General features: G+C 30.7%; 3 protein-coding genes across 4 annotated transcripts in view; 2 read left to right on the top strand and 1 right to left on the bottom strand.

The window, feature by feature from the left end:
- LOC119685464 (sex determination protein fruitless-like) overlaps positions 1–16,633 on the top strand; it is a 421,971-nt gene that overhangs the window by 74,893 nt on the left and 330,445 nt on the right. The window lies entirely within an intron of this gene.
- LOC119685465 (metastasis-associated protein MTA3-like) lies at positions 3,022–8,374 on the top strand. Of its 2 annotated transcripts, none has more exons than XM_038099751.1 (11): positions 3,022–3,123; positions 3,466–3,689; positions 3,886–4,206; positions 4,264–4,452; positions 4,512–4,775; positions 6,060–6,247; positions 6,552–6,802; positions 6,881–7,222; positions 7,284–7,411; positions 7,468–7,583; positions 7,661–8,374. In XM_038099751.1, the coding sequence occupies exons 1-11, from the start codon at positions 3,045–3,047 to the stop codon at positions 7,785–7,787; spliced, it is 2,229 nt and encodes a 742-aa protein (XP_037955679.1). In that variant the 5' UTR covers positions 3,022–3,044; the 3' UTR covers positions 7,788–8,374. The 2 variants fall into 2 exon arrangements, with proteins under 2 accessions (XP_037955679.1, XP_037955678.1); XM_038099750.1 differs by having other exon boundaries at positions 7,269–7,411.
- Positions 14,327–15,741, bottom strand: LOC119685468 (3-oxoacyl-[acyl-carrier-protein] synthase, mitochondrial-like). The gene has a single exon (XM_038099753.1). It carries the CDS (start codon positions 15,714–15,716, stop codon positions 14,361–14,363), a length of 1,356 nt encoding a protein of 451 aa, XP_037955681.1. The 5' UTR covers positions 15,717–15,741; the 3' UTR covers positions 14,327–14,360.

Here is a 16,633-nt window from a genome sequence, read left to right as displayed (position 1 = left end):
TGCATATATAAACACATGATTAAACTCATTTACAAACTGACATTTTCAAAAATTGAAAATAAAAAACAAAACAAAAATACAGAACGCATATGCAAAAGTTGCGTATGCATACCGCACGCCGCCCCCTGCCCCTCCTCCCCCCGCCTTCAGCACTTTGCTTAATATAAAACATTTGGTAACGCATACCGAACCGCTTCCATACTGCCATTAACGAAGCGCATCCACAAACTACAGGACCAAAAATTTTTCTTCCTGTTTTGTTGTTTGTTTCCGCTATGATTGGATTTGTCTACATAACTACAAACTCGAATTACAGATATGTATAAAATATATGCACTCAACTAACCTCCCAACCGCCCATGACCGACCCCACCGACAGTTGCCAACATAGACAAAGCGCAGTGTCAACTACACAAATATGCTACAGCGTGAGTCGCTATCATTTTAATTTATTAAATTGCAAGTTTAGGCTTTAATGCTGCAACACCCGGTGCATAACCGTCTGAAAGATTTGAATTCATCTAACAGGAGTACATTACACACACACACAAATAATTTTCATAGTCAAGAATACTGATCTAATTTACTTTAATTTAATTACTTTAATATTATATATATTATATATACACGCATATTTAATGTTAATTGTATGTAACGCCTTTGATATTTCGTGCTTGTCGACTAGCACCCACCCACTCATCCATCCATCCATCCATTCTCCCACCTTTGTATTTTATTTCGTTGCCTACTAAAATATTTCCACACAAACTCATCTGAATGGTTTCTGTTTGTATAAACCAAATAAGAGCATTCTATGTGCCCCCTCCTCCATCAGCATAATACCTCAGGCCCTCCATTTCTACATTCATATCAATACAGCGAAGTTACACTGTCCCAACTCCTTCGACTCCCACAATCTTCTATCAACATGCGTTTGCTAACTTCGGTTTCCATCCACTCACCAATTGCACTACAACGCGCTTACATTTTCCATTTCTCATACATATCCCTTCCGTCTCCTCTATCTATACAATACACATAATATTCATTTCCCGCACACTTCCACCCCCTTACTTAAGGTATTAAAAATAAATTCAAAAAGTTTGTATTTAACCTTTTTTTCTCTCTTTCCAACTATGTCCTTCTTTTCGACGAGTGAATTCAATTCAGCGGCTTTCATTTTTAAAGTATTCAATATTTTTTCCTGTTTTCATCCATTTTCCTTTAAAGTTTTTTAATTTTTTCTAATGCAATTCCATAATACTTACATTGGCACTGTCAATGCAAACAACCATTTTATAAAATTAAAAAAATAAAATAAAATAAAAAAACTAAGAGAATTGCCAAATAAAAATTTGAGAGAAACCCTAGCAACAGATGTGAAAATTTTCCATTTCCATTTCGGGGTTTAAATTATAAATTTGGAGGATTTCGCAGAAATGGTATAGAGTAAAAATGTTGAATTAGTAAAATAGAGTACCATCAATTCTAGAAATACACTAATTAGTTATAAAATACGTATAAAAAAATGTAACATTGTGAAAATGAAAATAAATAAAAAATCTAAAGAATTAGTTATGTATTAAAGAGTTAGGATGTACTTAAGTCCAATAGGTATAGAAATAATATAAATACACTGTTTAACATATATACTTGGTTAATAAAGGTATGAAACTAGCTATGTAATTAGGTTACTATAGATAAAATTCAAGAACTATTTATTTACATACTGGACACAGTGTTAAACTATGTGTTTGTATACAGTGCTTTCTGGCAATGTAGTCGTCCAATTGAAGATTGGGTATATAATGTAATCTATTGAAAAAATTGCAATAATGCTAATATTAAAACGACTATTAAATACCACGACTTGCAAGATTATTTGCATTATTCCTGTAGATAGCTTCCTAAGCTATTCAAGACAAATTTAAGATAAATTAATATAAATCTGATGTAGTAAGTGAGCCTCTTTTAATTGTTATCCTTTAAAAAAGTTTCCCAATCTAGTCTGGACAAATTTAAGCTGATCTATCAATGCTAATAGTATTAAAAAAAATAATAATTTATACATCTGAGCTGTTGTGGTTTTCCTGCAGAAAGCTTTCTTAAATATTATAGACAAACTTAAGCTAACCTGTTAGATCTAAGTTGAATATAAGTCTGATTTAGAAACTGAGCCTATTTTAATTGTTATGCTTGTAAAACAGTTTCCGTATATAGCCTGGACAAATTTAAGCTGACCTATCAATGTTAATAGTATTCAAAAATATAATTATTTATATGTTACATCTGAGATCTGTTGTGGTATTCCTGCAGAAAGCTTTCCAAGCTATTATATACAAATTTAAGTTAACCTTACAATATATCTTTTGGTGCAAGATCACAGACGATATTTAGTTTAGATGTCAGATGTATCAGATGTAGATAATGCACTTGTTTATTCACAATCGCAACCTATGAGCAGTTAAGAGAGATTGATGGTTTACTTTGCATTTTACCGATTCTAGAGATGTGACCGTTTTTTAAGCTCATCTTTGAAAGGTGTTAGTTAACAGAAGCATTAAGAAATCATTATTTAATTTGAGTACAGGTCTATTTAGAATGGAAAATATAACAGCATTTTTGTTGAACTGAATGAATTATCTGGTTTGTACAGACTTTATGCAACGGTTCATTACTTCGCAATGATGATCTTTTATTTATATTATATACCATATTTATAGTATTTATTTCTGATTAATATTGCATGTTTCTAAGTGATGCAGTGTGTTAGGTTGATATATCAAATTAAGGAAGAAATCAAGTATTATATGTTACTGTCCTGTAATATTATATATTACCTGGAATAAAATCTAAGTAATGTTTATATTTCTATAATTGTTGTTTCGCTCTATATGTTTATAAACGTAAGTGCACTCTAGCATTTAATTTATATACACATTTTGTATTATTTTTTTGTTTGTTTATATATTAATTAAAACGAAATCATTGTAATATTTAAATTTAACTACGTAGTGGCAACCGCAGAAGATTCCCCACTGGCTATGAAGTTGAAGAAAACCTGGCTTAGAACACCAGTTGGAGAAGAGCAAGCCGCACAAGCTGTATTAGATCCTTCGATAGGTATCACAAATTCACATCAACTTCATATAGTATCGTAATATCGTAAACTTGTAGCAAAATCAAAATCAAAATCGTATCAAATTTTAATTTATGATTTGTAGTTGTAGAAAATTTCTGTAGAATTCTGTTAAAAGAATTTCAATTGGATTCTCCATAAAAATACCGAAATTCTTGCTTATAAAATTGGTTGTTTCGATCTGAAAACTTTATGATTTCTGTTATTATTTTTTTTCTTTAAATTTAAGTTCGTTCATATTTACAAAAAAAACTGCAAAGTAATGTCTCTCAATTTTTATAAAATAATTTGTTAAAGAAATGAAATGAATTAATTTCATATTACAGCAGCCCTGGATGAAGATCGTACGAGTCCTGTCAATTCAACAAGCGGTGTAGGTTCATCTGAGAAGGGAGAATCGCTAACAGCTAAACAACGATATCAAATAAAACATCGTGAATTATTTTTATCACGACAAGTCGAAGCGCTGCCTGCTACACAAATCAGAGGAAGGTGCTCTGTAACGCTGCTGAATGAAACTGAATCATTACAAAGTTATCTGAATAAAGACGTGAGTCGTAAATTTCATACCAACTAATAAATTAGTCGAAACATTAACATTAACATTAACATAGAAGCATAGAAGCATTTTTAATATAAATTGTTGTTTAAAATAGTTTCAACTATTAACATTAGTATTTTGTAATAAAATTATATTGATTGATACTTTCAACAAATTAACATAAAACACTTGCTATTACTTTTAGGACACCTTCTTTTACTGCCTAGTTTTTGATCCAAATCAAAAAACATTACTCGCTGACAAAGGTGAAATACGTGTTGGCAGTCGATATCAAAGTGAAATACCTGCGAAACTGAAAGATACCAATACAGACGAACGCAAGTTGGAGGAATTAGAAACACTTGTCTGGACGCCTCAACATAGTCTGACCGATAGAAAAATAGATCAATTTTTGGTTGTGTCACGTTCGATAGGAACATTTGCGCGTGCTTTAGATTGTAGTAGTTCGGTAAAGCAACCATCATTACATATGTCAGCAGCGGCAGCCAGTCGCGATATCACCTTGGTATGTAAATACTTTATATATATATAAAGTATAAATATTAATTTTTCTGCATTACAGTTTCATGCTATGGATGTACTGCACAAGCACACGTATTCTATTGAGGAAGCAATGTGTTCTTTAGTTCCTTCCAGTGGACCTGTTCTGTGTCGTGATGAAATCGAAGATTGGAGTGCCTCAGAGGCTAATCTCTTTGAGGAAGCTTTAGATAAATATGGCAAAGATTTTAATGACATACGGCAAGACTTTGTATGTTAAACATATAAATCAATGATAACTTTTAATAAAAAAAAATATTTTCCTTATAGTTACCGTGGAAAACATTAAAACAGATAATAGAATATTATTATATGTGGAAAACAACAGACCGTTATGTGCAACAAAAACGTGTGAAAGCTGTAGAAGCGGAACTGAAACTTAAACAAGTTTATGTACCACAATATAATGCTGCGAAAAGTGGTAATGCCATCAAGGGTGGTGCTAACATTTACAATGGCACAACAAATGGCGGCACAGATCTTACCAATAATGGTAAACCTTGCGAGTCTTGCTCAACAATTAAATCCACACAAGTAAGTTGCATCATTTGTACATATTCTCGAAGAAAAATTCCAGTATACAATATAGTTTGGATATGGAAGGAAGTACAGATTTGAAAGATGTGGAAATTTGTGTTTGTTGTTGTGTAGCCCTAGAAAAGCTTTGTAACCGATAATAGGAAAGAATTTAGAAACACAAATATATGGGTTAATATAGAATATGGTTGGATAAAGAGAACGATAAAAGAGATGACAGTTATTTAGGAATTAAAACGGATTATAAATGGAATTTGTGCTTGTAATTATTGTTGTTATGGTTCAAATTGTTTTGGAAACCAAAGAAACTATACGGATAAAAATTTTGCACGATAGAATCGATTGGGAAGGTTGAAGAGGTATAAAATAAGTCGGAAGATCATCAGATCGTATCACACAATCAGTTTAAAAGGAAATTAATTTACATTAAGAGGGATTTAATTTTTTGTGCACATTTAGGCGATGTTATAAAAAGTAAAATGTGTTTTTATCGTTATATCCAAACATCAGTTGCGCCCTAACATTTTTTTGTACAGGTGTCAGTCATTTATTGCAATGCAGATCAATAGAGATTATAATGCCTATATATATATATGATAACAGCAGTCAACATCAAACAATATGAACACTGCAAAAATTATATTATGCAACTTTAATTTTCTAACGATTTATTTTCTAAACAATTATAAAATATTTAATAGAAGGACCGATATAGATGTGAAATATAATTCGCAACTAAAAAAAATGATTTTAAAAACAATAAACTCTTGCCGTAAATGAGTAATTTAGTTCTTTAATATTTTAAAGTTATACCATTTATTCTTCAATATTTGTATAAGATTGCAATAAATTATTTTTTAAATTTAAATGACCGTAACATTGTTAATGTTGTTGTTGTAGAATATGTTTAGTTGTGTGTAAACAATAGAGTCTGTAAATTCATGTCTACTCCCAGATGTAGACTTGAAACCGACTATTAGTTTAAAAGGAAATTATTTAAAATATAACTTACAATTTATAATATATATAATTTGAGTAGACAATAAACAGATTTGAAACAAATATATGAAAATAATATCAATAACTATTGCTATATAAAATAAATTGCTATAAAAGCTTCTGGAGACTGTCCTGTATAATTTATTATCTTATTGCTTATTGCCAAAATATTATGTTATTATTATAAAATAAATAATATAAAATATTATCTTCTTTTGAAACTATATGGAAATATTTGTATAAATATTAATATTCTTTTTTTTGTTTTTTTGCTATGAACAGTGGTATCCTTGGGCCAGCGGTCACATGTCCAGTCGATTATGTCAAAACTGTTGGGATTATTGGAAAAAGTATGGTGGATTAAAAAATTCAATTAAACACGAAGTTGTAGAAACCGAAACGAAAAAGAAGCCTATAGAAATTGTTGATGATGAAAAAGTTAATGACTTATCCAACCGTCAAATGCATAAGTACGTATCCATTTTACATCTATTAAACCTTTTTATATACATAAGTAGCAAATAGTTCCCTTATTTTTATCAGTTCATTGTACTAAAAAGTAAGTTTGTATGGATCTATGCTACAAAAAGCATTACTGCTATTTTATAAAGTGTAGAACTACTACATTATTATTATAAATTATATAATCTAATATTATTTATATTAGTTAGCTTGTAGATATCACATAAAAATTAAAAATACTATGTTTCATTAATGTTAATTCTATGAAGAAATAAATGTACCAGTTATGTAACAAAAATTTTTGCTTTACAGATGTTCTATAGTCAATTGTGGAAAGGATTTTAAACTTAAAACGCATTTAGCGCGTCATTATGCTCAAGCACATGGTATTGCAATCAGTTCAGGGTCACCTCGCCCCATAATGAAAACACGTACCGCCTTCTTTTTACACACAAATCCCATGACACGTCTGGCGCGTGTTTTGTGCAGAAATATTATAAAATCTAAAAAGGCAGCACGGCAATCATCTTTCGCAATAAACACACAATTAGTAAAACAGGAATGTAAGTATTTAAATGAATTTATATTGTCAATATAGTAACCTATTTTTAATAAAATACACTTTACGTTTATTATAACAGTTACAAACCGATTGAATGGTAAATCACCAATAGAAATTAAAAAATTACTTCTGTTCAAAAAGAAAGAACGTGGAAGCGTAACAAAAATAGCGAATCGGTTAGGTTCACCAGGAATTGGACCGCATGAATGGTTAGTGTTAACACCGAAAGATAAAATGCCTAAACCCGATGTTGTTTCATTTCCCAAACCACCGAAAGCACCTGACGGTAGTTTGTTATATGATCGTATACCAAACAAAATAATAGAATTAGATAAAGATATAACTATAATACCAGCGCCAGCAGCGTCTTCAATACGTAAACGTCCATTGGAGGACGTGCAGCAATTGAACGGCACTGAAGGTAATAATTGAGTTATGAATTTTAAACTGATCACTAAATTTTACAGTAAAAACAATTACAGTGACAATTGTGCCTGCTGGACCACCAGCTAAGCGACCTAATAAAGATCCTATGCCGGCACATTGCCCAAGTCCGGAACAGTTTGCAGCTATGATGGCAGCTTCAGGCCAACCATTATCAAGACATCATGTAAATTCTAGACACAACAATTTTAATTAAATACTTATTATATAAAAACTTTTTAGTTAAATGGTAAACCGAAAATAGCACAAATGGCCCGCACAGGTAATGGTCGAAAACAAGTCATCAGTTGGATGGATGCACCTGATGATGTCTATTTTAGAGCAAATGAAGCAAGCAAGTACGTAACACAAATAATATGAAAATAATTAATATATAACACTTTTATATAACACTTTTTTCAAACAATATTTATAGAAAAGCACGTAAAATGCTCCCACCGGTTGAAATACGTCGGGCGGCGCGAAAACCTTGGCGCATTTTACCAATAAAACCTGTCTTGAATAGCAGACCAATTGATTCGCAAGTTGTGATATTAGACTGACCGTCATCGGCAGCATCGGCATCGTCATCAACTGAACTACATTTCCAGCAACAGCAACAGTTGCAATTGCCATATGCCAAACAGCAGCATACGCAACAACATCATCACCTTCTGCAGCAACAACAACAAGTAAAACAACAGCAACCACCGTTTCCATACACAATGGATGCGTTACTCAATTAAGCTAATTATAGAATATTTAGGTATATTATTATTATACAAACTGGTATGTACGGAGTTATATGTTATGGAATTATGCATTTGAGTGGTTATTGTGATTAATTGGATGACGTCAGACTATAAATGTATATAATTGTTGGCTTATAAGACGAGAAAATCCCATAAGGACAACGATACAACTAAGTATGTATTTAAAAATTAAATTTAGGTTAGCGATATAAGTATAATGAGTAATAGGATCATATTACACTTCCCTTAACGATTGACCTGCAGGCTTAAATGTTATTTCTAAATTTCAATCTCACAACATTACATAGGAGAGTGAAAAAATTTATTCAATTATTAAATTAAAATTTTAATTCTTCACGGTGTGGTTGGAAAATTTCAGGTTAATGATATTAATTTACTTCCGTTTTTTTATTTTTATATCTTCTTAACTATTATTTTTATTTAAAATTTAATGGTATATATTTTATAAAGTAAATATAATAATATAAATTTTTTATTAATTTAATGTCTTATGTTGAGATTTTTCAGTATTAGTGCAACTGGGCACTTTTACTTTTTCTTAGCTGGGGAGTTTCTACAAAATCCCTCCCTTCTCTTTGACTAATTTATGTATTCTTCACAAGCTTCGTAGATATGCTCACTTTCAATACAAATTTCAATTCAAATCTTTTTTAAAACGCCTTTGCCGTTAATAACTTATGCTATGTTTATATTTCAGTTTTTCTATAGGTGTATTCTTTTGACATGATTGCTCCAATAGAAAAACTTTTTGTGCTTAAGAATAAATTGGCATCACTACCTAATCCAGAAATAATGTGAAAACAATTTTAAAATAATTTGCGGTTGAATTTTGTAAAAAAGTTTTTTATATAAATATAATATATACCTCCGGCTCAAAAAGTACCCGGATTTAAATCTCACAAATTTAAATTTTATTTTAAATTTTTTTTATCTCCTTCAAAATATGCTCCTTCTGAAGTGATACACATATGCCAACGCTTAACCCAATCTTCCAAACACTTTTCGTAGGCCCGTGCAGGTATGGGTATTAGTTCCTTCGGCGAATTCTCTTTTACAGATTCAATCGACTCAAAACGCTTAACACGAAGGGGCACTTTGAGTTTCGGGAACAGGAAAAAGTCGCGCGGCGCCAGATCTGGCGAATATGGTGCTTGAGCGATGACAGTAGTGTCGTGTTTGGTCAAAAAATCGCGTACAACAAGAATTTTCCATAGTACAAATCGCTAAATGCACTTGAGGTAGTCTCACATTAACAGCTGCTGTAAACAAACTAATTGACAATTGATGGCGCTCAGATTTGTACCATATGTCAAGAAAGGGTGTACCAACATAACAAAAAAAAAATTTTTTTTAAAGGTCTATTACTTAAGGAGTAGCTAATAAACAACAAAATCCGGATACTTTTTGAGCAGAAGGTAAAACGAATGACACAGAAATTAAAATTTTTTTAATAAATAAATAACTTCTTTACAATTACTAACTTGTCAGTCATGTTCAAAAAGTTTATTAAAATAATTTATTCAAATATTTATATTTACTCATTAACACTCGCAACTTTTGTAACTAATAAACAGCTTAGTGGAGCTTTCCATTTTTTTCTAAAAATCATTCATAATAACACATCACTCAATAAGTCATATGACTGACACACAGATAGCGCTGCAATTGTCGAATCCGTATCACGTTTATGATGTACCAAGCTTCAAAAGACTATGTGTAAAAGTCTTTTGAAGCTTGGTACATATGACTGACACACAGATGGCGCTGCAATTGTCGAATCCGTATCACGTTTATGATGTACCAAGCTTCAAAAGACTATGTGTAAAATTTTATGACATTTCGATTAGTCCGAAAAAAGTGACAGCCATTTAAGTGAAGTTACTTTTGTTATTTTCAAAACAATTTCGTGTGTTAATTTATCATTGCTTCTTGATGAAAAAAAATTCTGTACAAACTCAGCAATGGTTTTAAATAGTGTTATCCGGACTCTGCCAAATCGAAAAGAACCATTTGTTATTGGTTTGCTGAATTTAAACGAGTTCGTACAGACACTGGTGATGGTGAACGTTCTGATCGTCCAATTGAGATGGTTACTTCAGAAAACATCAAAAAAGTCCAGAAATTGGTTATATCTGATCGTAAATTGAAATTGCGTGAGATAACTGAGACCGTAAATATATCAGAAGGCAGTGTGCAATTGTGCAATTGTAAAAAAGCTCTTTTCAAAGTGGGTACCGTGTTTACTCACGGTAGCTCAAAAACAACAACGTGTTGATGATTCAGAGCAGTGCTGAAGCGTCCAAATGCACAACAGTCAGCTGGGAAGATTATGGCTTCAGTATTTTGAAATGCATATGGTATAATCTTCATTGACTATATCGAAACGGAAAAAACCATCAATAGTGACTACTTCACGGCATAATTGGATCGTTTGAAAGCAGAAATTGTTAAAAAGCGACCGCATATGACGAAGAAAAAAATTTTGTTTCACCAAAACAATGCACCATGTCCGTATAGTCCAGATCTGGCCCTCAGCGACTACCGGCTATTTGCTGATCTCAAAAAAATGGTCGCCGTTAAGAAATTCATCTCAAATGAAGAAGTATTTGCTGAAACTGAAGCCTATTTTGAAGTAAAAGACAAATACTTCTACAAGCACGGCATCGTATATCGATTTTTGGTAGAAAAAATTAGTTTTTCTTTGTCACACGACTTATTGAGTGATATGTTAAGTCATCTTTAAGATTTGGAGCTATTGTAATGCGATGTACTTATTCGTTAAGCAATTTTAGGAAGGTGGGCTTATTTTCGTGAATTTATTTTTACTTTCCATGTTAAGTTTTATGCACCAAGTGTTTTATTGGAGCGATCATGTCAAAAGAATACATCTAATAAAGAAAAAATGGTTCTTACCAAATAATGACTGAAAGTGATCGGAAAAATAGATAATAATTGGAATATATTTTATACATTTTACTCAATTCATTATAAATTATTTACTGTTTATTTTATGAGTCTATATTATTTTTTGTTTATTTGATAAAGTTATAATTATCTATTTTATGTTAAAAGGTGTACTATAAAAGTTTGTAAAAGTTTATATTATTTGAAACTATTATTATATTATTTGTTTTTATAATGTACTGACCATACTCTTTGCTAGTTAGATAGAATATAACAATTACAATGGATTTCTCTTCAAGCTATAGGAATAAAAGAAATCAATATAAATAATAAAATATATAATTTTTGAATTACATAAACACTATGCGTTTCAAAATTATTTGTATAATTGTGAGTAAAGAAAATAACATTAACATTAATTTAAACAACAAATGAATATATCACTGTTTCCTTTCCATATTCAAAAACTCGTACTTCCTTCACATATGTGATTTTAAAAATATTATAATAGAACACTTTTTATTGTACTTTCCAAATAATTCACCAACAATTAGAAAACTTATACATCAACATTAACGAAATACTATCGAACTTTTCCAAATAACAGCTACCTAACTATACGTAATCTATGACATTATTCAAACTTTTGATTATATAAACAAAAACCTAGAAAACAATATAAATTCAAATATAATTTTGTCAAGAATAATAATTTAATTATTTTTACACACTTTAAACAATACATTTGTACAGTTAATATCAGCGTAAACAATTCGAATAATATTTTATATGCATAATAATATAATATAAAAAAGAAAAAACATGAAGTAATTTTTAAAATGTTTTATATTTATTAAGTATATAAATATTATAAAAATATATATAAATTAAATATACGTACATATTTATGTAGTTGTATTAAATAAAAAAGTAGCATATATTTTATGTATTTTATAAATAATATAAATTAAAGAAAATTTTTTAAAACTTCTTATTTAAATGAAATATTAAGAATTATTTTAATGTAACTTTAAATTTTAAATTAGTAATAATAGTTTATAAAATATGAAAATAATGAGAAACTAGCATTTTTTGTTATTTTTATTTTGTTAGTAATATAAGAAATCTGTAAAAAAATTATTAAAACAATTTAAGAATTTTAAAAAATTGTATGTGTAAGTGAAATAATGAAAGCTTATTTATATGCTTTGCAAATTAATTATAATAATATATATGTAGCAACCTCTCAACGTCCTTTATTTTTTATATATTTAAATTATTTTCGATTTTTTACGATTCTTCCTATTAGCACATAAATTTTTATATTTTTAATAAATGTGCTAAAAATCATTGAAAACAATACAAAAAATGCAATTTCCTTATGGAAACAAAATGAGAAAAAAAATTGTATTTATTTAAAAACATTTACAAAAGTAAAAAAAATAAAAATAAATTTATGTTTTAAAAACGTTTATTTTTTACTACCTAACCGGCTTTCTCAAAAATTTATTTAAAGCCTAATTTGTTTATTTTAAATATAGAATTAATTTCAAATGAAATGAATGAGCTATAATTTAATTCTAAAATGATTTAATTAAACTACATTAATAAGAACACATAAAACTACCATTTCTTTTTTATAACATCAAAATCATGATCTTTCATTGCCGGTTGGCGTTTTTTTAAAACACATTACACAATAAAAATATATTATACATATATATACAGTTAAATCAGTAATATAAAAAACATATAACAGATTCATATATTTAACTATGAAATTTACAAAAACAAAAAACAAAAAACAAATATTTTCAACTGCTTCAATTAAGAAATAAGTAAATGAAAATATCAAAACATTTTTAATTTGTAAAAAAAATAAATGCAATTCAAATTATGGTTAATTAAACATTTAAGTTAATGTATAAATCCAAAAAAAAGACATATATATATATAAATCTATGGATGTAAATATATATATATGTGAACCCAAAAAATATTAAAAAAGGAACATTTTTACTGAAGTTTTCCAAATAAACTTTATGAATTTAACATTTTCCTATAATTGTATTCATTTTGGTTTTATTTTTTGGTTAAAATAAATGTGGATATTGTGGATGCTATTATAAATTTGTATTGTATTGTTTATTTATGAATAGGATATATGAACAAAGTAACATGAATAGAATATATAACTGAAAAGAATTAGCTGTGCCAAAACTTTTCATCACCTCCAACCGCTATTCAGAAATGAAAACCTCAATGCTAAGAACAGGAAACTGATATATAACCAAATAATTCGTCAGTCAGTTCTATATGGATGTGTAGCGTTTAGCAAAGCTTCAAACACTACTATTCGCCAGCTAGAAATTGCACAAAGTCAGGTTCTGAGAAGACTTTTCAAAGTACCATGGTACATTAGGACGAATGACAACCTCACTTCTTTATGGATGTGTAGCGTTTAGCAAAGCTTTAAACTCTACTATTCGCCAGCTAGAAATTGCACAAAGTCAGGTTCTGAGAAGACTTTTCAAAGTACCATGGTACATTAGGACGAATGACAACCTCACTTCTTTATGGATGTGTAGCGTTTAGCAAAGCTTTAAACTCTACTATTCGCCAGCTAGAAATTGCACAAAGTCAGGTTCTGAGAAGACTTTTCAAAGTACCATGGTACATTAGGACGAATGACATCCTCAGGGACCTCAAGATTGATTCCATCAAAAAATACATAATGGATAGAGCCCTGAAATTGTTTGCGAAAACTAACAGACTTACCAACACCGCGTTATCAAATCTTAGAATGATTACAGGCTCCTCGGGGAGGTATGCAGATCTGAGGTCAATTATTGCTTAGTCTGATGAAGTGATAAACAATAATCCAGTCAAGGCATAAAGAAGGGTTTTGAAAGTACCTCGAGTTAAGGAAGAGTAAAAGTGCTCAAGTGCACTGGCTCAAATAGCTTCAACATGATAATATGAAATATATAACACTATTTGGCACGATTCTGAAAGTTCTCGACCCAGTGACCTCTTCAGTAATTAATTTGGGCCGGGAGTTTTTATAGCGACATATAACTTATTGTGAAATTTTTCAGAAAAAAAATTCTGTAAATTCACTGTTTTTTTGAATATGAATACCAAAAGAATAGTTGATTTTTCTAAAATTCTGGAAAACACTAAATATAGATAAAGAAATACTAGAGGTACTCGATTTTTCTAATATTCTAGCTACTAGAATTCGTGGTAAATTTAGATAAACAGTAAATTTAGATTATTATAATTATATTTAGATTATTCTAGATTATTATAATTTGTTTAACATCAATTCTCGTGTTAACCAATAAAATACAACTTATGTTAATACGAGTTATCTAATATTTAAAAAAAAACAATTTAATTATATATTTACATGTGTTAACATATACTATATATTTGAAATCATTATGTGATATACATTCATTCCTTAAAACTAGAAAAACAAAGTGAAGCATTAGTACCGCCAAACCCGAAAGAATTCTTTAATGCTATACGCTGTATAGTATTATTGCTACACCACGTTTCGGCTTTGGTAACGACATTCACCTTAACGTCTTTGTCCAACTCTTCAATATTTATTGTAGGTGGCAAAATATTCTCATTACAAGCGTGTACAACGAAAAGAGCCTCTAAATTACCAGATGAGCCCAATAAATGTCCATGTGCACCTTTTGTGGCAGATACACGTACCATAGGTGCATGTCCACCGAATACGCTTTCTATAGCATGAGCTTCAATACGGTCTCCTGTTGGAGTGGATGTAGCGTGTGCATTAACGTAAGTAATTTGATCCAAACATACACCTGCATCGTTTATGGCACGTTTCATAGCCAGTGCAGCGCCGGTACCGTCCTCACTTGGAGATGTTATATGATAAGCATCGCCAGATAAACCGTAACCGAGTAATTCAGCTAAAATTGTTGCATTACGTTTGCGTGCATGTTCTAGTTCCTCAAGTACAAGTATGGCAGCTCCTTCTCCCATAACAAACCCGTCACGCTTAACATCAAAAGGACGTGAAGCCTTATCAGGTGTATCATTATGTGCTGTACTCAGAGCCCTCAAGCGACAAAAGCCAGCTATGGAAAGTGGATCAATACAAGATTCACCGCTACCTGCTATCATTACATCCGCATCACCATTACGTATGAAACGCATAGCGTCACCTATTGCATGTGCTCCAGTAGCACAGGCTGTAGAGACAGAGTGGTTTGGTCCACGGAAACCATGACGCATGCTAACATGACCACAAGCCATATTAGGCAACAAGCGTGGTATAAAAAATGGACTCACGCGATTATAACCTCGTTGCAGTTGTTGCCACGTGTTGTACACTTCCGAAAGGTCAAACATGCCCATACCAACGCAAACACCGATTCTTTCAAGTTCTCCTGCGCTCAGCTCTTTGGGTTTCAATTTTGCATTACATAAAGCTTCATCTGTGGCCATTACAGCAAATTGTGTTGCGGGACTCATTAATTTCAAGTCACTTTTACTGAAATGCTTATCTAGTGACAGTCGCTCCTTTGGTATTTGTGCAGCGACTTGGCAAGGCAGACCTTTGTATTGCTCATTAAGCCGCGTTATTGCTGATTCGCCGGCAAGCAGTCGTTGCCAGGATTCAAGTACATTGTTACCCAATGGTGTTACTGCTCCACTACCTGTTACAACCACTCGTCTTCGTGTTGGTGTGATGGTTCCATAATGTCGCCGATGTTTTGTTACAATTTGTACTGTTTGTGGTACCCTTCGCAAAATTTTTTTTGTTATGCACATTTTTATATTTTGGTTCTGTAATGATAAAAACAGCTGATTGCAGCTGATGATAAAAACAAACAAACGGAAAACAGCTGACCGAAAAGTCGCGGAAATAGGGTTGCAAGTAGTTTTAAAAAGCTTCCTCAAAAGCTCAAATGTGGAATGTTGTATTAAAATATTTGAATTGAACTCACGTGAAAACGCTTATTCGGAGCTCCGCTTTTTTTCTATTTTTCTATTTTTATATGATGTATTATTAATTGATTATAAATAAATATCCTTTTCTTCGTTAATGTTAGGTAAAATGTTCATTAATAACGACAGCTTCATGTTTGCATATAATGCCATTTAAGATCTAATCTTCACACTTAATTTAATTTACTTAATTTAAGATATGATATATACTTCAGTATGATATATAAATATACAAAATACTTTTGCAGATGTACAATAAAAAATATAAGGTTAGGTTCGAGCAGCGATTCTGCAATTGAACCCAATTGAGCACAATAACTGACCCATTGTGTTAAAATAAAATAGAAAATAAAATAAAATTTAAAAATTATAATTAAATTATAATTAAAATTATAATAATTATATATAACGAAAGAAATATAACTGTCTTGGGTGTTTCCAACTTTTGGTGTATAAATTAAAATATTGCCGAAGTAATGCATACTTGTCGTAAGATGCGACTAAAATCGATTAGGTACTACCATGTTTTATTTGGAGTGTGACTGGTAGTAAATGTGTTTCAATTGCAAGACCCAGCCAGAGATGTAAAATATTTATTACAAAGTTTAGGGCACACAGGTTCAATTGTGCTAACTAATAGAAGTTGTCTCTTTAAAGAGAGAATCGCGGTGGCTCCGGTTAAAACCTAAATGTAAGCAGGTAAAACTTGACGTGCAGTTGCATTTTTGGAGTTAAACCTT

This window comes from Teleopsis dalmanni, chromosome 2 (genome assembly GCF_002237135.1).
Source record: "Teleopsis dalmanni isolate 2A chromosome 2, ASM223713v2, whole genome shotgun sequence".
Lineage (NCBI taxonomy): Eukaryota > Metazoa > Arthropoda > Insecta > Diptera > Diopsidae > Teleopsis > Teleopsis dalmanni.
Note: the sequence above shows the minus strand (reverse complement) of the source record. Positions and strands in the feature narration are given on the sequence as shown.